The sequence below is a fragment of the Egretta garzetta genome, unplaced genomic scaffold (assembly GCF_000687185.1).
Source record: "Egretta garzetta isolate BGI_Z169 unplaced genomic scaffold, ASM68718v1 scaffold25, whole genome shotgun sequence".
Lineage (NCBI taxonomy): Eukaryota > Metazoa > Chordata > Aves > Pelecaniformes > Ardeidae > Egretta > Egretta garzetta.
In genome coordinates this window covers 1,086,993-1,108,606 of record NW_009259800.1, presented here as the reverse complement: position 1 = coordinate 1,108,606, position 21,614 = coordinate 1,086,993, and the positions used below count along the sequence as shown (strand labels likewise).

General features: G+C 51.1%; 1 protein-coding gene across 1 annotated transcript in view; it reads right to left on the bottom strand.

Moving 5' to 3' along the window:
• The window catches only part of MMP17 (matrix metallopeptidase 17), a 59,467-nt gene that overhangs the window by 5,537 nt on the left and 32,316 nt on the right, over window positions 1-21,614 (bottom strand). The window contains exons 3-8 of the mRNA XM_009639867.1: window positions 17,929-18,061; window positions 15,832-15,958; window positions 8,182-8,465; window positions 5,023-5,199; window positions 4,789-4,888; window positions 2,527-2,609 (exon numbers count right to left, since the gene is read on the bottom strand). Coding sequence (XP_009638162.1) covers window positions 2,527-2,609; window positions 4,789-4,888; window positions 5,023-5,199; window positions 8,182-8,465; window positions 15,832-15,958; window positions 17,929-18,061 — 904 coding nt within the window. The remainder of the gene's footprint in view (window positions 1-2,526; window positions 2,610-4,788; window positions 4,889-5,022; window positions 5,200-8,181; window positions 8,466-15,831; window positions 15,959-17,928; window positions 18,062-21,614) is intronic.

The following is a 21,614-nucleotide window of genomic DNA, read 5'->3' as shown; positions in this document are numbered from 1 at the left end:
CATTCAAATGTGGCAGAAATTGCGATAATTACAGATTCGTTTTAAGAACATTAGAAAAAAACAGGATTCAAATTTGGTGGCCATTGTACATCGATGGAAAACCACATAATTAAATAAAGATGATCTCTGCATCTCTAATTAGCAAGGCACTAGACACAGCCAGATTTTCACTTTTTTAACAAGAAATACAGCTCGACATAATTCCTTCTTTAGCAGACAAGTATCTGAACTTCCGAGGACCCTGGGCTCATTGGAGACAAGGAGGGAAGCCCCAGTACTTTTGACGTTTCAACCCTTTGCCAGCGATGGGCTCAGCTGGTGCGCAACTGCAGCAAGCAAGCTTTACATCTACCCTCAAAGTCAGGCATAGCCTGGGTTGCTGGTTAGTTTAGTTGGGGTTTTTATAAGCTATCAGGAAAAAACAAAAAGCCATAGCAATTAAGTAGCAAGGAATTCTTAACATGACAGCCCCAGCCTGCCCGTGCTCAAGTTTTGTTATGGCAAAGCCTGCTTGGCCACCGAAGTGCTGCGGTCGCTTGGACGATCATCAGCCAAAGCCAGATCCGTGGGGGAATTACTGCCACTAGCATGCAGAAATATAATAAAATGATAAAAAAAAAACCCCAAACAACCCTGTGTTTGTTTGAAAAGCTTGATTTAAAACCACCCTCTGAGCTGGCAAACTGAGCAGGATGAAAGCCAAGTGTAAAGTCTTGCCGTCCCGAGTGTCTCATTTTATATGGATGATGGGATGAGGCAATTGCTTTCTTTAATACCAGGTGATTTTGATCCCAGCTGCGTACCACACTCTCCATACTTTGGTTGCCTCTGGCAAGACTGCTGCACACCCCATGCAAACACACGCGCAGGCCAAAGTTGTTTTAAAACTTCAGGAGTCTGTAGTGAGGCACCTAAATCAAAGCAAGCGGTGTTCCCAAAGTGTGAAGAACCCACCGTTGCCTTCAATGAAACAAGCCAGGGAGCCCTGGGGAGCTTCGATCCTGGTGTTTTCATGGTGGGAGAGGCTGCTCTCCGGCTAAGGAGCCAGCTGGACCAGCTCAGAACAAAATGTCCATCAATGGAGGGAGCTCACCACTGGAGGTCATTAAAATCCTGCCCGAGAGGTGACATCCCTGCTCCTTGGTGCCCAGGACGCTTGGGTGGCAGCAATGGGGGCTCCAAGGGAGGCGCTGGGCTCCAGAGGCAGCCGTGCAGCTGGCACCCGCTGACACTGTGCTCTTCACATTTGCGGTTTGGCCCACAATAAATATATCCAAAAATAGACACCATGATGGATTTCTCTTTAGTTTTCATCTTTTTTTTTTTTTCCCCCCCGCTCCGAAAGACAGACAGCCCTTTATCCTGGACACCAGTTCTTGTCTCTTATTTTCCCCTCTTTGCTGTGGCTTTTTGGAGCTGGCATCTGAACGAATACCACAGGGGAACAGCCTCCGTATTGTGCTCCCAAGGGCACAGATGACATCAAATTCTCCGGAGCCCTTTTGCCATTCTTGCCTGCAACCCCAGACTCGTGCTGTGATACCCAGATGGGTTATACACACCCGGAGGCTGCTCCTGATCCCTGGGGGGGAGATGCTTCTGCTTCCCTGCTGGATGGCTTTGGGGTGGCCAAACGGTGGCCAGGGATGGAAAGAAATGCTCAGTGGGCATTTTTCCATCTTGGAAAGTTGAAAAAGAAAGCCCATGGAATCCAGCCTAGATGATGGGATCCTCATCGACAGCCGGGCACCCCAGGGACACACTGCCAGCAAGTATTTGCTGACACAGAACCAGATGGCTCTGCAGTCGCATACATGTTGTCTTTGAGCGAGCAGCGTTAGGGAAGGTGAAGCGTGGGAGGAAAGGAAAGTCGGAGGCATCCAGGAAAAAAGCAGTGGAGAGCTGTTGTTGCTCTGCTCATCCTCACTCGACCCAGATTTTGACTTCGATAGTGCAAGTATCAGATTATTTCTTCACTTGGGCAGTGCGCTGCAGCGGGTCAAAGCGTGGTACAAAGCACCGTGCTGGATCGTCGCCAGCCTGGCTGCTTCCAAGGGAAGCGTTAAACCCCGGCTCCTGGGCAGCCAGGTGGGCACGGACCTGCCCTGGCGCTGAGACACACATCCCTCGTGGGCACCACACCGGCCACGCACCACGGTGATGTGGGTTTGTCTCCACCGGTCTCTCCCTCCTAGCCACACACCAGAACCCCCAACCTGCCATCGGCTGCATGGGGACCTCCTCCGCTGCGCCAAGACGGGCTGGGCACGACCCGGGCTGTTTCCTTCCACACCAGAGGCAGGATTCTCCATTAAAATTTCCTTATCATCCTTCCTCAGCCTCAGTAGGCTGATGAAAGATCTAAGCACTTTGATTTGAGCCAAAAGGAGTCAGTGACACAAGAGATGCCTGCATGGGTTTGCAAACCCCGAGCCAGCTTATCCTCGCCACCCACCCCAGCCCGTCCGTCGCACCAACGTCACTGCAGGGTGACGCACGCAGAAACCACCGGCAGCGGGTGCTTACCTTTGAAGAAGAAAGCCTCCCCCCGGATCTGGGCCACCGCGTCAAAGTGAGTGTTGCATCTGTTGGGCACATCCCGCCTGAGCCTGTGGAGAGATGCCCAGGTGAGCACGGCCCAGGTGGGCAGCGAGGGGCTGTGTCCTCCTTGGTGTGCCCCATCCCATGGACCGTATCTCCCTTGCCCCCAGCAGAAGAACACAGGCTGCGTCCATCTGTCGTTCCTCATGCTTGGACCCAGCCACGTGCACAGGGATTTCCAAGGCGAGCTCAGGCAACCCTCAGCCTGGAGACAGCTTTGTGGTAGACATGCGCCCCGGGCCACTGGAGACCATCGCTGGGAGTCAAGCAAGGACGCGCTCTACATCTACCAGCTAGCGTAACTGGTGAGCGCAGAGCTGGCTTCCCGCTCCCTGGTGGCACGGCGCAGCTTGGCTGGGTGCCCCCAGGCAGCAGGACACGTGGTGGATAAAAGCCAAGCAGCATCTTGCTCCAGTGGCTGGGGACGTTGCTGCTCCGAGGCTGAGCTCTGAAATGCCACTGCAAGGTGATGGAGCTGCAAAGCAGAAAGCAGACGAGACCAAACACAGAGACGATGCCGCGTGCGAGATGATGCCATGCGATACGTGGTGAAAGCCACCTGGCAAGTCGCAGCTGAGATACTGAGCTGCTTTTAACATGGTGGGTGGGAAAGGCATGGAGTATGAAGGACCAAAAGCACTACGAATCCCATGTGAAAAATGATGATTGATGGAGGACAAGGAGAGGGTGCTGGGAACACGCACAGAAAAGCTGCTGTGGGTGACAGGGAAGCATAAATCTAATTTACTGATAGAAGAGTTGTGCTGGGCTGCTAGCACTGGCTTCACAGCCCTCTTGGGGCACAAAACAACAGACATGGAGGTGAACCCCGTCCACCCTCCCAGTCACACACGGGGCAGGAAGAAGGGGTTGGCATGAACAAGTGTCCTGCTCCTCCTGCCGCCGGTGCGGGATAATGGTCTACAGCACCAGGGGGAAAAGCTCTCATGTTACCAGGTCAGAACATGGCCATACAGAGCCTTGTGGACCACCACTGTTAGAAGCTACATGGGAAGAAAGATAACTAATGGCATTCGGCATGTTCACGGGAAAGGGTCCCTTAGGACCCTCATAGCCTTTCTGCAACCCCTGGCAGCTGGGACACCTCCACCAAGAGCCGGTACGCACGCCTCTGTGCCGCAGGCATCACACCAAGCATGGTGAAGTGGGGTGGAGGAGGCATGGAGGTGGGAAAAGTAACTGTAGCACAGGGATATTTTCTCAAAATTAAATTCTTCTTGGTCTTGTTACTGTAGGAATAATCCGACTGTTCGTACTTCAATCCTGTTATCCCCTCTTTGCAGATGGGGCATTGAGGCACAGAGAGGTGAAGCGACTTCCCCAAGGTCACGCTCCAGATGGGGGCAGACCAGGAGATGAAGGTGACCTGCTCCACTTGGGGTGCTCCTGGTATCTGGCAAAAATGTGCGTGACCATGAACTCCTGCCTTTTTGTTCAGTGCCCCTTCTTAACGTCCTGCTGCCCTGGTAGTAACGCAGTTTGGTAATTCCAACGTTTATTAATGAGATAGATCCAGAACTTCCCTTAATGAGGGCAGGCTGGTTTGCTTGATGACACTCAGCATAAGCAGTCCTTTGCCAATGTAAACCTGTGTTGGAGACAGGCTATCAGTCCGCTTGCTCCAGTATTTGCCCCCACAGGTACATGAGGGAGTTGCTCGCTGTGGAAAGCTTTAGGTAAGTTATGCTTGCACAATTCAGGATACTGCAGAGGAAGTTTGATTAAACTTTCAGCAAGGATGAGTTAACCTAAGGGTGATTGGGAAAATTTTCCATTAACACGAGTAAAATCTTGAGTCTTAGGGAAATGCAAACACTCCAAGATGATATAGAATTTCTGGACATGCCTTGAATGATAAAAATTAGCTAAGGGATAGAGAGCAACTATCACTTGTTCCTCCTCTTAACCACTTCATTTGTGGGCAGGCTGGCCAGTCTCCACATATAACTGCTTGAAAAAAGCAACAGCGTATGCAGGAGATGATCAGGAGAGGCGATGAAGAAGGGGCACTTGGTGTGTGTGTGTTTTGCAGAAGACAAGAAGTCCAGAGGGAAATACTGAAGCCAGAGTGAGCAGGCAAGATACGGATGCTTAAGTGGAGCTTCACTACTGCACGTCCCTTGCAGGAACATTGGTGACAGCTGAAAAGAAATGAACTTGACTTACGGGACAGTGGAGCGGTTCTCCGGCAGCTCTGGCAGGATAGGATGGTCATCAGTTTTGCTTACTTCAGGTTTGGCTGTGGGGGACACAGATTCCCTGACTCCTACGTGTAAAGACAAGAAAGCAGTAGAGGGGTATACCATCCTCCCTGCCAGCTCCACTCACCCCAGAAAACAGCTATTCCAGCGTGGGCCAAGGCAGAAATGGGCCGTAGCTGGGTGAGGGACACAAACTTACCGTAGAGTTGCCAGATTCGGACTTTGTCCTCGTAAGGGAGGTCATACTTCAGAGGATCCCCCACTGGACCTTGGTAGTAGGGTCTCATGATAGACTCTATGGCAGCGATATGGGTCAAGCCAATGGCATGGCCAAACTCATGGATGGCTACAGCAAATAGGTCCATGCCATGAGCATCTGGAAACAAAGACAAAATTGAAATGAAAGTCACTACACGCTGATTGTATTTTGGGGGTTTGGGTGGGCTGTAAGGTCTGTGAGAGAAGGTAAAGGTAGATGTTGGATAAACTGGGAAAAAACCAAGCTTTGGAATAGGTGAATTTTGAAAACAAAATTTTTCTCCAGTTGGGAAAAGGAGACTGAAGTCTCATATGAAGTGTATCATATGAAAATGGGAAGAAAGCCAGCCATCAGCCTGCAGTGTGAATCCTCAGCCCCACACAGGCTTGGGGATTGCCCCCTTATTCCCAGACCATTGATGGCACCTGAGGAAGGGCTGGGCAAACAGCTGAGGCAGCGGCCCCGCACAACCATCCGTCATCCCTGCCAACTGGTGGTGCAGGAGCCGGGCCGGAGCAGTCGTCTCCGCTATCATCTCACGCCTGCCCTGCAGCAGCTGCAGACACAGTCTTTGTGGTGCCCAGAATACCAAATTTCTGCAGCCGCTAGCCAGAAGCGTGTCAATACCTGCGATAACGAGCAAAGCCACGTGCCAAGGAACTGGCGAGTGCCCGGCAGTGCCTGCCTGGCCCACGGTGCTCCGCTGCTTGGCTGGGCTTTCCCTGCCTGCACGATGCTGGCATTGCAAGCTGCCACCCTGGCCAAATCCACCACAAACACCTTCCTGCACATGTACAAATACAGAACTGTTCACCTGCTCATCGGCCACCAACCCTGCTCCATCTAACCACTGCCCTGATGGGGAATGGCAGAAGGGGCAAGTGACCACATCCAGCTTGTTTCCAGAGGACCTGCCCGTCTTCTCCCCCTCCACACCTTGTGCTGGTGGGGCTGCAGCTCCAGGGTCTGCTCCTGTAGAAAATTTCATCCTCACACACCACACCAGGCATCAGGGAGGCTTTACTGAACATTGGTACCTCCTCTGATGATGTTTTCCTCAGTTGGACTCTCTCTACTCGGTTCTCTTTCCCGAAATCACCTTATTTGCAATCCAACCCCTAGTGCCTTGCACCACACCCACACACAGACCCATCCTTCCAATGAAGGGTCCTCTCCAGAGCCTAAGACACAAGAGGAGTTAACGTCTGCTTCCAAACCTCCACCACTGCTCCCAAAGCAAATGAAGAGCTTCCCTCAGGAGCCATACGGGACTGATCCTGCTTGGTGCATTCTCACCACCCAGCTCCAGACCAGCAGTTGCCGCCCCTCGCTGCGCAGCAATGCCCTGCAGAGCAATACCGGAGGGTGGCAAGGATTTTAAGTACGGTTCTTACAAAGATGACGGCTGCAAGCATTGTAATAAAAGGCAGTGAGGCTGGAAAGCTGAGGTCCTCACGGAGCTCAGGGGAACCCCATGTTCCCCGTGCCATGCTCGGGGCCGAAGGAGATGTTGTACAGAAGCAGCTGTGGCTGATCCTGCACAGTCCTTTGCGCTCCCCACAGGGCTCAGGGTGTTGGGGGGGATATTTTTGCTGAATTCTGCTTTTTCCTTGACTGTTATTTACAGTGTCTGTAAACAGCCGGGATTTTTATAACCTGTGCTGTTTTCCCCGGCACTAGGAGAGAACAAGACATATGCTTTCTGACATTTTAATGCCAAACTGACAACCTTGGGGATATTTTTATATCACCTACCAAGTTGTTATTTTTGAATCACTAGGAAGAACAAAATAAATAAAAGATGAAGCTTGGATAGCTCCAAGACCTTCAAAATAGAGGGCAGCTTCCTCGCCGTCAGGCTCATCCCCTTGTCCCTCGGCGATGCGTGGAGGGATCCTCCCTGCGGGGCTGCCAGCCCTGAGCCCGCTCCTCCATGCAAGCCTGTTTCACCACGAGTGTTCCCAACCTCCCGCTATAAAACGGGCACGACTCCTTACTTCATCACATAACATATCTGCTACGGCAGCTACCAGACCTCAGCACTTGCCTCTGCCCTGTAGTCTGCAAAGCAGAGCTGCTGCTTTTTTTTCTTCCCCATAAGACATCGGTTGGGGTTACACAGCATCATGAACCAAGGAGCAGGTTGAATTCTGAAGAATCAGCCTGTCCAGACCTTTAGCCTTAACCCCAGACCTCCTCCAGTGTGTCTGGTGAATGCTCCTGCCCACGAACACTCAGCAGGGATGGACGGAGGTCAACTGGTGGGAAGGGAAGGAAAGGGTGGGGAGAAAGAAGGTATAGCTAGTTTCAGAGAAGACAATTAGGTCTAAACAAAATCATTAAGCTGAGGCAACAGGAGCCCTCTGGGAGGCTGGCAGAGGAGATGGCGTGACAAATTAGCAGCTGTTGACTGCAGAGGAGACACTCTGTCAAACCGCACCCGACATGAGGGTTGGGGACCTGATCCCCATGGATGGCTTGCATAGCTCAGGAACACTCGCTTCTGAAAGTCCCTCTGCTTATTAAAATTCTGCTCTAAACAGATGAGATGAGATGAAATGAAAGAAAAAAAAACCTGTAACCATCGTGATGTCAGGTAATGGACATGAGATGGCAGGAAAAATCTAGCGTTCACAGGGGGCTTTTTCCCTGCAGACCACAGAGCCCTTTCCAGGTCAGCTAATAAATATGCTTTAAAAATATGAAACCAGGGCACATAGCAATGAAGCCATCCAAAAGATGGCTAAGTCAGAGAACACAGGCCCCATCTGAGAGCCCCAAAAGCCACACACCCAACCCGTGACCTTCCAGATCCCAGAAGACATGGGGACTGGGGGTGGGTGACAGGGAGCTCTGCCACTGCTGACACGATGGGGAGAATCAAGGAGATATCATTGAGGCTTCCAGGAACATAGAAGGTCCTTGATGCTGGTGGCTGTTGTTTCACTAGCAAGGCTGAATGGGGAACCAGAAGAAGGTGTTGGGACCTGGCAGGCTGGGGTGAAGGCGTAGCAGAGACTAAACCAGTATAGGCACCAGCACAGAAGAGGGAAGCTGGGAGCACATGCATTTGGCTGCAGCTCTCCCACCCTGACATACCTGACGATCGGAAGGTCCAATACTCATCATCGTCAAAATGAGTGTCTCCTGCCGTGTGATGGTCTCCAGGGAAGAAAGCATGTGCCACTGTCCCCCCAGGTCCATCAAAGGGATAGCCATCATTGTGATCTGCCTTGGAGAAGTCTATCTGGATGTCGGCGTTGTTACCTGCCACTTCGTGGAAATTCAGGGGGGTAATGTCACTCCAGACCTTCAGGGCGTAGTACATCAGGGCTCGGACTGTGTCGTGGCCCAGGTGGGACTCTTTTGGGAAGGTGCGAACTCTGAAATAAAGAGGGCAAAAAAGAAGATAGGACAATAGTACAAAAGGTCTTCTCTGAGGGCCACCAGGAAGGGCTCCGCAGGTGCCTGGTGTGTCACAGAACCTCGATGAGGCCTCCGGAGCTCTCAGCGCACCTCCAAAGTGCACCCGCATGCTTTTTAGATGCGTATTTAAGTTTCTGAATCACATCAGTTCCAGAGCTATGAGGATTTCAGAGGCTGAGTTTGGGTCCTCTGGATGTACTGAGCCAGTCTTGCCCACCAGAGTGTGAAACAGCCCACGGGTGTGGAACACAAGCAGGATTTGAGTCCTGGTACCTCCTGATCCTGCTGTACCAGGTGGCAGCCAGCCTCAGAGCCACACTTCATGCACAAACTGCTGCTAATGCCCAGGACAACCACCTTTGCCCACAGCCTTGGAAATGCCAACGCCCCGAGTCCCTTCCCAGAGCTTGCCCATTTCTTTTTTCAAGCTCCCTTTCATATCTATCAACAGTTATTTTCTCGCCACTTATTTGTCCCAAAGTGCAGCCCAAGTATGCCAAGATTACTGACTTCTGAAGCCTTTGCATCACACACAGGCCCATAAGTTTTCCTGCAACAAACAGCAGGTCATTCCTCATTCTTATTACATGCACACCGAAATCCAGTGCGGCTTTGCTACCTCCATATATTTCCCAGCATGTCTGCTGGAGGTATAAAATACACTCTGAAACCAGCACGCTGCCAGCAATCTCTGAGACTGCAATCCATAACGAGGAGGAGGAGGAAAAGACGCAATTTATGTAAATCACATTCAAAATGCCTCCAGCCTACCGCCTGCAGGAGATGGAGTACGTAGCTGAGAAGCTCTTGCCTTGCTTCTTGGTAGAAAAAGCATTGATGAGTGCGGGCTTAGAACACTGCTTCGCACATCACCGGGCTGTTATGGTTCCTCTCTATCAGCACGGCATCCCTCGGTCCCCAGCCCTGCCTTGCCCTGGAAGAGAAGCCCGGTGGGATGAGCCGTGCGCTGGCATTTGCCCTGCAGCTGCGTGATTCAAACCTCCCTTCTGGTCTGAGCTGGAATGAAAAAAACTCAACGTTTCCTTGAAAAAGAAATGCCTAATATTGTTGATTTATTAGAGGAGGTGAAAAGACAAAGATGCAACAAGGCACCTTGGCTTCTCAGAGTGTATGTTTAGATAATCTTTCATTGACAATTCTGACAAAAATAAACACACTCCAGGAAAATGTACTGTTGACTGAGTAATTATTGACAAAAACCAATTCTGCTGGAAAATTTCTGGCCAGCTCTACCCCGGTAATAATGGATACTTTATTTCTTGTGTGCCAACACACCAACCAAAGTGTTTCATGAAATATTCATGGCTTGACAGATTTTTAAAGGCCGAAGCAACAATTATGATCACCTCACTTGCCCTCCTGCATAATACAGCCGGGGAGAGCACCGCTCAGTGTTACACTGCTCCCCAGCACCAGTGTGGAGTAACGACTTGACAAAACCTCTAGAGGTAATTACAGGTGTCAGAGAGGGATGTCACATCACTCAAGCCCTTTCTACAAGTAGTGATCTGGGTACTGGGAGACACTATGGATCGGTGACAGGGAGTAGGAACGACTCGCTGACGGAGGTTGGATGCTCTTGCTTTCCCAAATATTTGCATGTATCCCACACCCTCAGAGACACGCAGCCCAAGGTGGGTACCGCCTCCTGACCTGGGCAAAACTAGTGAGGCTTAAATCCAGGACAGAACAAAAAGGGACTCATGAGAACACGCAGAAATCTCACTAACAGTTTCTCTGAAGAGCTTGGGAACCCCATCCTGGAGACGGTGGGAACGAGATCGGTCAATCAGGCAAAACACATCACAGCCAGATGAGCAAATATCACTCCTGTCTATGCCTTTGCTATCCCTGAGCTATTCTGGGCAAAGAAAGACCTTAACTACTAAACCAAATAAGTTGGCATACATGTAGCATCAGATAAGTGCAGGACTTCAAAGAAAACACGCTTGTAAAGAAGACAGCATGGGGGTACAAACAGTATGAGCATGGGATTAGAAAAGACAATTTTCAGGCAATTTTTAATTTATAGAAGAGACTGTGGCTGGATGTAAACCTCTACAGTACACAAAATAGGCCACCTGGTTTCCAGATATTCTTTAACTAGGTGTCTTCATCTTCCACAACATTCCTCTGGACTTAGGTAAACCCTTTGCTGCTTTAATGTCTACTGAACAAGTCATTGTAAGTGTAAAACACACCATGTTTAGTCCAGGGATTACGACCTATCTCTCAAGATCTTGGTGCCTAGGGCACAGACTCAGATTCAGGGGCATCATCTGCTCTTCCCCGCTCAGCCGCAGGAGCTGCTTTCCTTTTCTTTTCCTCCCTTTCCAGCTGTAGAATGAGGATAATAAATCTGCTCTCCCTTGTAAAAGGATGGTGGATGAAAAGCCCTGTCTAAAGAGACAAAAACATTCTTAACATTCATGCCAACCCCTGCCTCCAGAAACATTAGATTAAGGCAGAAACAGTATCAATACTTATTTTGCTTCTTATAAAAGGTCCTGCACCTCTGAGCTGACCCACATTTTATTAGCATGCTGCAGGTGTCTCCCATCCTTTATTCATTACCATCATTATTTTTCAAGAGAATCCCATCAGGGTTTTTCAATTCAGCATCTGATTTGATTGCTGGAGCTCCACTAATTGTTTTCAATGAGATTAGGAGAAGCCTATTATGCCGATAGGATGTTCGTCAGCCTTGCGTTACCCAGTTCCACTGGAAAGGAGGCACATTTCTAACATCATGCAGGTGCTCACAGGACTAAATAAGCTTCCTCCCACCTTGATTATTATTATTATTATTTGTAGTAAATGGTGCTTAGGTACCCAGAGGAGAACAGCGCTCCTTCCTGGATGTTAATTCCTCCTGAGACTCCTCTTAGAGAGCTCCAATCGCAGGCAAAAACTTGATGCAAGTAATTGGAAAGAAGGCTCTCTCCTCCAGACAGCCCTGGCCAAGCCACTGGGAAGGTGATGAGGACTGGGCTGCTCAGTCCCCCTCCGGCCACCCCACCAACGCAGCCCCAAGCCCCCCACAAAGCCATGCATGGGGACACCCCGAGGAGCATTTGTCTCCGTGACAGATGGGGCTGAGCAAGGCAACATCAGCCGCGCTGCTTGAAACCACGGCTGCCGAGCAGTACCCAGCTGTGAGTGGCACAACTGGATGCCGAGGAGAACATCTCCACTCTGCTTTTAGGGCTCACCCAGGCGGCAGCACCGGCACGCAGAGAAATCATAGAATCGTTTAGGTTGGAAAAGACCTTTAAGATCATCTAGTCCAACCGTTAACCTAACCCTGCCATCCCACCTCTAAACCATGTCCCTAAGCACCTCATCTACCCTTCTTTTAAATACCTCCAGGGATGAGGACTCGACCGCCTCCCTGGCCAGCCCATTCCAGAGCCTGACAACCCTTTCTGTGAAGAAATTTTTCCTAATGTCCAAATGAAAGCTAACATCCACCCGGCTGCTGCCAGTCCTTCACATGTCCCCTGAGTCCCCTCCTTCGCTCATTCCATCCAAAAGAGATTTGGGGTCCAAGCTGGTTAATAAGTAGAGGCCAGAGATCTGCCTCTGTTTGCTATTGAGGGGCACCCACGCCAATGGTTATTTTGATTTCTGCATTCCTTTTTGGTTTCTCTCCTCCCAAAGACAAAGGTGGAAGAGTATTAGTGCTGTATGAGAAAAATAAAAGCACTTTGCCACCTTTTCCAGCCCTGAAACCACAGAGAAATAAAATAAATGCTGGTAACTACCAAGCACAGCAGGCTAAGGATTGCCTCATAAACCTAAACTGATTTTTCTGGCGAGGGGAAAGAGCGGACCATTGAAAGGGTGGATGCTTGCTGCCGTGGCAAAGGCACCCTCAGCTCGAGCTGTGGCACGAGCCGTGGCACAGCAGCCCTGATGCGGTGCTACCCCAACACTGCTGCAACGCCCCAAGGCCACAAGAGGAAAGCATTTTTGGGTGATAACCCTTCTCCTGCCCTTTAACACACACATAACGCCAGGCAGCTCCCTGCAGCCCAGCAATGGGCGCTGGCATGGGAATGATCCATCCCAGGGAGAAGAAATGGGTGAAATCAGATCTTAGGCTGCGAGAGGAGCGGCTGCTCCAGAGGGGGCTGCTGGAGCGGGGCCACCGTGCTTTGCCACCACCCCAGCCATGGTGCCCTGTGCTGGTGGCAGATGCCAACATGGCAGCTGCCTGCGCTCTGCTCCAGCCGCTCGGGGCTTTTCCTACAAGGATCCCATGTGCCTGCAATGAGCACGTTATGACAGCCCTAAACCAGCTCCACACTGTGGCAGGGGGATGCTCCTGCCCCCTGGGGCATCTGTGACACTCAGGCAAAGGGGGGCACTTTGGGTAGCTGGGGTCAGGCTGGGAGGTCCTCATGGTGGATGCCACTGATTAGAGGAGGAAAGTGGGAGGATCAGCTCTGTCGTGGGGATGGGAGCGTGGTACTTGGGGTTACGCCAATTGCAGACCCTTACCCAGGGCTATCTGCCCGGCAGCCACCCCTCCATGCCTCAGTAAATCCACGTCTCAGCTCAGGCAGTGGCGTACCCCTGCCCGGGTGGGCTCAGGGTGCTCACAGCCATGGTGGGCAGTGACTGACGGACGTCACTGCTCCCCTCCTGCCTGCACTGGCTCCAGGTCCAGCACCCCATGTCCTGGGCATAGCAGTTTCAAAGACTGCAGCTCTGATGAAGTGGCACCAGGGACTTGTCCTTACCTAAAGAGGGATGAAAGTCAGCGCAGTTTGGCACCAGGCTGAGATTTCAGCAAGAAAAAAACCTAGGAAATTTAGAAAGCTGAGCTTCAGCGGCTTCCCCCTGCTCCAGGGGGTTCAAAGCATGCAGAGAGGGGCATGGCCCTAACACTGCATTTCCCGTGGCTGCAAGGAGACGGTGAGTCCCTGGGAAGAGATGGAGATGCCGGCTGTGAGCTCCCCTTCTGCAGGGCACAACCAGAAGCATTAAAGCAAAATTAGCAAAAGAAAATCCAGGCTGCAAACGCGAGGGGGAAGTCGCTGCGGGCCAGCTCCCGGCGCTGATGCCAGCAGAGGGCATCCGCAGCACGCCGCTCCCCGCGCCCCACTCCAGCCGCATCCCAAACCTATCCCACTGCCACCTCATCAGCTTACCGAGAGGCCTGGTGCCTATGGACGATGCAGAAAAAAAATCCCATGAAAAGAAGATTTGTATGTTGTAATATCCTGAAAACTTTCCCTGGAGATCAGGCACATAAGAGCATGTGCATATGATGCTGTACTGGGACGCTTGGAGGCTGTACTGGGATGCTCGGAGGCCGTACCGCAGGCTGTGCAGGATGCAGCCTGTACTGTTTTGCTCCCTGAGCCCTCCAGCCCCACAGGCTGGCTGTACTCAAGGGTAAAAAGAAGAAACCTGAGCAACCTGCATGCCTATAAAATTTTGTTTGCCAAACACTGCCTTCACCATCAGTGCCTGTCCCAAGATCGTCCTTTCGTACAGCTTTGCTTACCCATTTCTTCCAGCCTTGCAACTGTTCCAGTTTTTCTTCAATTGTTAAATGCATGGCGTACTAGAATTTGGTTTGGTTCTCTTTTTTTTTTTAAAAATCTTCAATCAACGTGTAAAAGGTAAGCATGTAAAACTTTATGTTTCCATTGGCAGATTTTCATGGCAGTTTCAAAAAAGCTATTTTAATCTCAAGTGTTGGATGTAAATACTATGCTGGAGTTTCTATAATGCTACAGCCTTCTGTTGGCTTATACAACCTCCAGTTATAAAATACAGCCCTTTCTTGAACAAAAGCCAAGATCTTTTAAAGGATCAAAGAATAAAAAGCAGAAATGAGTTTGTCAGGGGATGGATTTTTTTATGTCATACGTATAAAATCGTCTCAGACCTAAACCCCTTTTTATAGCAATCTTTGCTGCAGCATCACAGTTTCCAACAGGGTGGAAGGTGGGGGAATACCCTGGGGCTGCATCCACCAGACCAGCCTGACCCCGTTCTGCTCCAGCCTGGGGCTGCGGACACCGTGCCGGCACAGCCAGCGTCTTGGGGGTACCCACAGCACCGGGCTCCCGACCACGCCACCCGGCCACCGCGCCTGTCCCACCGTGGGATGTAGCTGGGGTTTGTCCAGGCCAGCTTTGCTCAGAGGAGGTGCCGAGGTCAGGGCTGTGCACAAGCCACCCCCCTGCCCTGGCTCTGGCAGCTCGAGGGCAGGTTTTGTTGTTTCACCCAAAGGGATTTTTTCCTCTCTGGAATACAAAGTTTACTCCTCTTGCCCATCAAGACAGGCCTGGTCAACAGGGGGACGGGCTGAGCTTTTATAACATGGGTCACTTCACTGCGAGAAGCTGTCATCAGCCATGACTGTTTCTTACTGAAGCTGAATTATGTTTGTCTTTTCTGAAAATAAGGTCTCAGGGGGCTGTGTTGGAACATGGACCAAATCCCTGGTAAGGCCACAGTTTCAACACGTGTCAACAGTGACAGCCAAGTCGAGATTTGTTACTTCAGTGGGAGGTGGACTGGCCCTGGGGACTATGTCAGGATCAAAGAGACTTATTATTAAGAAGGAGATCTCTCCGGGGCATCCACAAGTGTTTTCAGGATAGTATGAGCATCTCATGGTGCTCACCTTTCTTCAGCAGTTTTTGGAGGAACAACTGCTGCAGCACACGATCTTCGAGGGAGTAAAAGTGAGGCCCAAAAAGCACAAGTCTTGGTGGGACAGGGATTGGCTTGCTTGCCAACCCTCAGCTGCAGCATGACTGCAGGGGGCTCTGGAAGCTGGACCTGAACTTCTGCGTGTCGCAGGTTCAGGGTGACCCACACGCATTGCTCCCTGATGTCGAGGGGAACAAAAAAACCAAACAACACTACCCTGTGGCAAGGGCTAGGAGAAAATACTGACTCTATAACCCAGAAAATGCTCCCAATCCTTGGGCTCAGGTGGGGCAAGAGAAGCAGCTGCTTCTCAAGCGGCTGCTTGAGAGAGCAAAGTCCCAGTGAACTCAAGAGAAATGATGCTCCAACCCTGCACTGCAGCAAAAAGCTCCCAGCTAATCCACCAGCCAAATCCACACCGTTCCCACCCGATGGCCAAGTGGGACCAGAAAGTCAAGGCTGGGATAAGCAGGAGAAGAGGTTAAATAGTCTGTGGGGTCCTAAGAGCACAGAGGGACATGTTTTAGCACACCACCCTGAAACTCATCACAAAGCTGTATTTAGCCCAGGTCTGCATGGGATCAGCCCTTTGCTGCAATGTTTCAATATGGGAGGATGAATTCCTACCTCCAAGACAAGTTCCTTTTGCTCCACTTGGTGACAGCCTGCGCGAATCGCTTCCTCCTGGTGTCTGCGGTGGCGAGGTCGGGCAGAGAGCAGCGAGGGGTCTTCATCAGCTCCAGCGTGGCTTCATCTAGGGTTAGAAAAAAAAATAATGGAAATCACGGCAATGGTGGTCTAAGAAATCCCAGGGGGGACAGGGAGATGGGAAGTGCTGAGAATGCAGCAGCAGAGCAAAAGGCAATGCCCGAGAGCCCGCTGGAGCATGGCACTGGTCCCGGCGTCATCCACGGTGACACCTGTGGGTGCTGAGCCCCCTCTGTGCCACAGTTGCACCCACCATCAGCAGCAATTCCTTCAAAGCAGCCCCCAGCTGGGGCTGCCAGGAGGTGAGGGAGATGACACCCCACGGCCGGGGTGCCGATGGACAGTTTTATTGATTTCAGGAGAAAATGCAGCAGGTTACCTCTTGCATGACACTTTACAGATCTCAAAAACTTGTGTGGAAAACCACCTGTGGCCATCTTTGATTATATTTTAAAATATAAATTTTTAATTATTCTGGTTTATTCTCTCTTGCTGAATTTCCCATTACTCCCCTGGCAAAGCAGAGAGACATTTGCATGTAAATAAACTGTATCTCTGTTCAGCTAGGAGCTCATTTGGAAAATGTTCATCTTCCTTCTTATTTATTTTAAAAACTAAATGGAAGCTTACAGCCCCTATTCTCATTTGCTGAAAGGCAGACAAGTTGTTCGTTCACCCATTTTCCATGCTGGCTTTACCTCTTTACTTAAACACTTTGTTTTCAGGCACAAACCCCCATCCATGACCTGCCCCGGGCAGCCCCCCAGGCCTGTTTCAAACACTGCCTCCAAAAATGAAAATTCAAATGCATTCAAAAGGCCATCCTCGCTCCCGGGCCTCCTGCAGCCTGTGATAAGGTGGGAGAGAAATAATTGCACGTGCCCAATTAAGAGCGGAGAGGGAAAGCCCCATCGCTGGATGCGGCCAGAGGCTGCTCAGGTGGCGGCTGCTCCGGGGGGTGGCAAAGGGCGGCTGGGGTGCCAGGGTGGACTGAGACCAGCCCGCTAATTAGCAGCTTCTTGTTAATTCTGTCCTGAGCAGCGGAAGGATGCGGGCCATGTGGCAGGAGATTGTGGCCACGCGGCAGGAGGTCGTGGCCACCCATCAGGGAGGGAGGGAGGGGAGGAGAGCAGACAGGCACCCTTCCGAGGGCTGGGATAACGCTGGCTTTCTCCCTCCCACAATAAGGACATGGAGAGGAACAACCCTGGCCACGCCAGGGAACTTGTGTCGCTTCAGCCTGGCCTCGGACTGCTCCCTGCCAGCCAGATGTGGCCACAGAAGCCACCCATCACCCTGTCAGGCTGGCCACCGGAGCTGCTGGGGTGGGTGATGGGCTCTCAGCTGGCTGGGGGGGTGCCCGGAGCCGCTGCAGCTCGGCAAGAGCCAAGGAGACCCTCACCAGCTCTGCAGGCTCCTCGTGGCTCCAGCACTGGGGAGACGCGACTCCATCTTCCTCCCCCCCCTGCACTGTGCCCCAGTAGTGAAAAATCCAGAATATCTACGTACACAAACTGGGAGGCTTTATCAGGATTTTTGTCCAGCTCAACGTGATGCTGCAATTAAGGCTTTGAACAGGACAACCTATCAGCCTTAGTTTCTCTGTCTTTTTTTTTTCCCGTGATGCTGCAATTAAGGCTTTGAACAGGACAATCTATCAGCCTTAGTTTCTCTGTCTTTTTTTTTTTTTCCCCTTACCTTTTTTTCTTCTTTTTTTTTTTTTTTTTTTTTTGAGCACACCAAGAGCTATTTTAAGCACTACGGGAACCCCAAGGGTGCGTGGGTCTGGTGAAATAATTGCTTGCCTCAGGTTCTTGAAAGCACAAGGCAACAAAGCACCTGAGCCATGTAATTACTCTTGCAGCTGCAAACTGGGCTGTATGTTACACCCATGCGAGCTCTTCCTGGAGATGCTGCTGCTCCACAACTCAGTGCCAAGCTCTCCTCCCCAGATCTGCAAGGAGCCATCCCTGCATCCCTCTGCACTGGAGAGAGGGGGGATCACGAGCCACTGACCTAGGACCCCCGTCGCCTCGAGCCCTCCGAACCTCTGCATGGCAGTGATGGCCTTGGTGAGCTCCTCCTGTGTCTGCAGTTGTCCTGTGACGGGATCCGGAGGGGGCAGATACCCAAATTTTGTCAGCCAGTCCTGTGAAACAAGAAGGGGGGATGAGAAAAGGAAAGGAAGGAAATAGAGATACACGGAAAGATGCTCCAGAGGTCCTGTCTGTTCCGCTTGGAAATACTTTTCCCATTTACATGTTTATACCTGGCTTCCCCATTGAACTGCGTGGTCTCTGCTAACAAATGGACATGTCAGGACGGATCTGTACACATCCCTTCAGTAATGGGATCTGGCGACCTTCACGCATTCCAAGGGTGTCATCTAATTTTTCCACCCGGCTGCAGACCATCCTTGATAGCGGCGGCAGCGCAGCCCCAGCCCAAGGGTCCCTTGATTCTCCCCTCGGACACTGGCAGCTCTTAAGGAAACTTGTTGCAGAGCTGAGTGCAAGGAGAGGGGAACAAAACCAAAACTGTCTGCCATGGGAGCCAGGCAGTGCCACCTCCATCGGGACCCCACTTCCTGTGGGAGCCCACAGGGTCTTGGGGAGGGTCCCAGGTCTGATGGAGGAACCTCGCTGACCTCCAGCAGAGCAGCTAGGTTTTGCTCAACTTTGTCTCTGACCATACTTTTGTGCTTTGAACTTACTGCTGTCCCCTGTGGGAGCCACGGTAAGGTCACAGCTTCCCATGAGGGATGAGAGGAAGGGACCTTTCCTCCTCCCTGCTGGCATGGGGAACACCTCTGTGGCCAAGCGCCCTTCGCAAGTCCCCCCATGTCCCCGTGCTGGCACAAGCAGGCTGTGCCCGCTCTCCTGGTCCCTTCAGCCAACCTGCTGCAATGCCATCAAACTGCTGTGATGCTAATCAACCCGCCAGGACCTCCTGATGCTTTCCAGTCCAGGCGTGGCCAGGGTGGGCGAACTTTGGGATGACAATGCATTAAGGTTGCAAACAGCTTGTTAGAGGCTTCCTTCACCTGGTGGAGATGAGCTGGGACACAGGGACAAGGACAGCCCTGCAGTCCAAGTTCCCTAATGCACCCTGATGACTTGAGGGTGGCTTGTTTTACCTTGACCTTCACAACTTCAGGATTTTGATTGGAAGCAAACCCAACCATGAAGTCTCTAACCAAGTCTCCTCCAAGCCATACAATCATCCAAGACCGGGGGTGGATGACCTCAGTGCTGACAAAAACCTGAACACTCTGGAGAAAAGCACCATGGAGACATAACATGCCAAGCTGCTTCCTCGGAGGCCACTGCAGGACCTCGGCTTGGTCCCTTCCTACCAGTTCCCAGGCACCACGAACACTGCAGCTGCAAAGTCTTGGCTTCCAGGAACCGAAATGCTGCCCCAGCAAGGCCTGGTGGTTTCCCAGCAGTGCCATCACCCTCCTACCGCAGCAGGGAGGGTTATGGGGACAGGGAGCAGAGGAAAACCCTGCAACAGCCTTCCCTTAAAAGTTGGCCAATATCAACAAGTCACTCCTGGTGATTGATGACCCTTGTAATTTAAAAAAAAAAAAAAAAATACATAAATGGATTAAAAAAAAAACCCTAACAAACCCCCAAAACTATAAGAACATCGGGTTTCTTAACTTTGGATTATTTGTTCAGGGGGATAAATGGGCAGAGTCGTGCTCGCCCCAGCAGAGCCAGAAACACCAGGACTGGCCTGCTGGTGAAGCTGAAGCCTCAGTCACCCGCAGCCCCCAATGGGACCAATTTATTCATTTAAGAGGAGAAATAAATGGCTTTTCTCCCTGTGCCCTCCCCTCCAGCATTTCTATGTGCCCTGGTTTAACCATCTCCCCACCAGGTCCCTTAAGGCATTTAGAGCCAGGCGTGGATATCTCTAGCACCAGAAAGCCGCAGGGGCCTGTGGAACACCCCCGCGTCCCTCTCTGCCAAAGCCAAAGCCCAAGCAAGCACAGCCATGTGCCAGCAACCCCCCTGCCACGGGCGCCTCATTAAACCCAAGACCACTATTTGATAGGAATTTGTCTTTTAACGGACAATACATTTTTATGAAGATCTTTCTCTTCCTCTTTTCAGCCTAAAACTGATGAAAAAATTGCCATAAATCTCATTCTTACAACTGCTTTTTAAATGTCTTGTGAATTATCTTTCTAAATCCTTTCTTACCTTCCTTCTCGCTCCCCTCCCTTACCTTGGCAGAAGGATCAGCAAAGAATAATAATACTGCAAGCAGGGAATGCCATAAACACCTACCCTCTATTTTCTTTATCTGCATCAAAGAAACATAGAGCTATTGAGCCTCTTGAAGACTGATATCGATCTAGACTTCCAACGCGGTCAATATGCCACGAATTTATCGTAGTCAGCTCAGTGCCAAAAGTCATTACCTGCTTATTGCTACGGTCTGAACGCCCCAGCTCAGCAGCACTGGCAGCGGCCACCCCGACTGCCCCAGCATCCCCAGCCCCGCTCTGGCAAGCCCAATTAAACAACCTCACACTTACAGAGCCTTGCGGCCGCCAGCCCCTCACTTGGTGCAGCTCTCCATCATCTCAGGAGGGTTGTGGAGTCTCCTTCTCTGGAGATATTCAAAACCCACCTGGATGATGTCCTGTGCAACCTGCTCTAGGTGACCCTGCTTTAGCAGGGGGATTGGACTGGATGATCTCCCAAGGTCCCTTCCAACCCTTGCCATTCTGTGATTCTGTGAGGTCACCTGCCGGGTTCCTCAACGGCAATTCACGTCTCTCCTCACCCTCCTTCACAGTTTGCCTTATTTTAGCATGGCGGGGCATTATTATAGCCAGAGAAAGCAGATTCTCTGGCCATTTCTTGCTGCTTAATGCTTAAAGCCACCACCTTGCTAGGAGTGCATTAGCGTCATCGCAGCCTTCCCTCACCATCAGGCTGAAGGCCAGGCCAAGTGCTCTCTCCTCTTCTCCCTGCTCCTATTTGTCCCTTTGCATAGCAAAAACATTTGTGACAGAAATTAGAGATACAATTTGCCCCTGATTGTTCATGAGAAATCGGCTGTGACACAGAGCTCGGCAGCTGGCCCATCAATTGCTGAGGATGGTGGGGTTTAATTTGGTTTCTTCCCTGGCCGTGGAGACAGGGTCATTTATCCTCTAATGACAGCGGAGCCGCTGCTATGCTGGAGATGTACGCAACTCAGCTTTGCTCGGGCCCTCCTGGAGAAGGAGGTGGCAGCAAAAGGCCAGGGAAAGCAAAGGCACAGTGAGGTCCAGCAAAGGTCCTGCTGATCTTCTCTCTTTCCTAACCCAAAGGGACAGAAAAAGCACAAATACAAGTGGACACCCCAGAGCAAACGGGGGGCTCCCTAAAGAAAAGATGGAAGGAACAGCAGATATCACAAGTCCTTCACTTCATCCACCTTGCAAGCACTGATTTTCCTGCAAGTGATTTTTCATCTAGAGCATCATGTTTATCATGCCTTACTCAGGTTCTCCATAATCTCCATAATGATATGGCTCTCATTAATCTCTTTTCCAGTGTACAGGTCCTGCCCAGTTTCCTCTCTTCTTGTAAGCAAAGTTGATCCATAAAATTGAACTTTCACATTCCACCTTTGCTGTGGCAGAAAATTTCATTAGGGAAAAATGCAGCTGGACTTGGAGATGAGAAAGACCAGCAGGA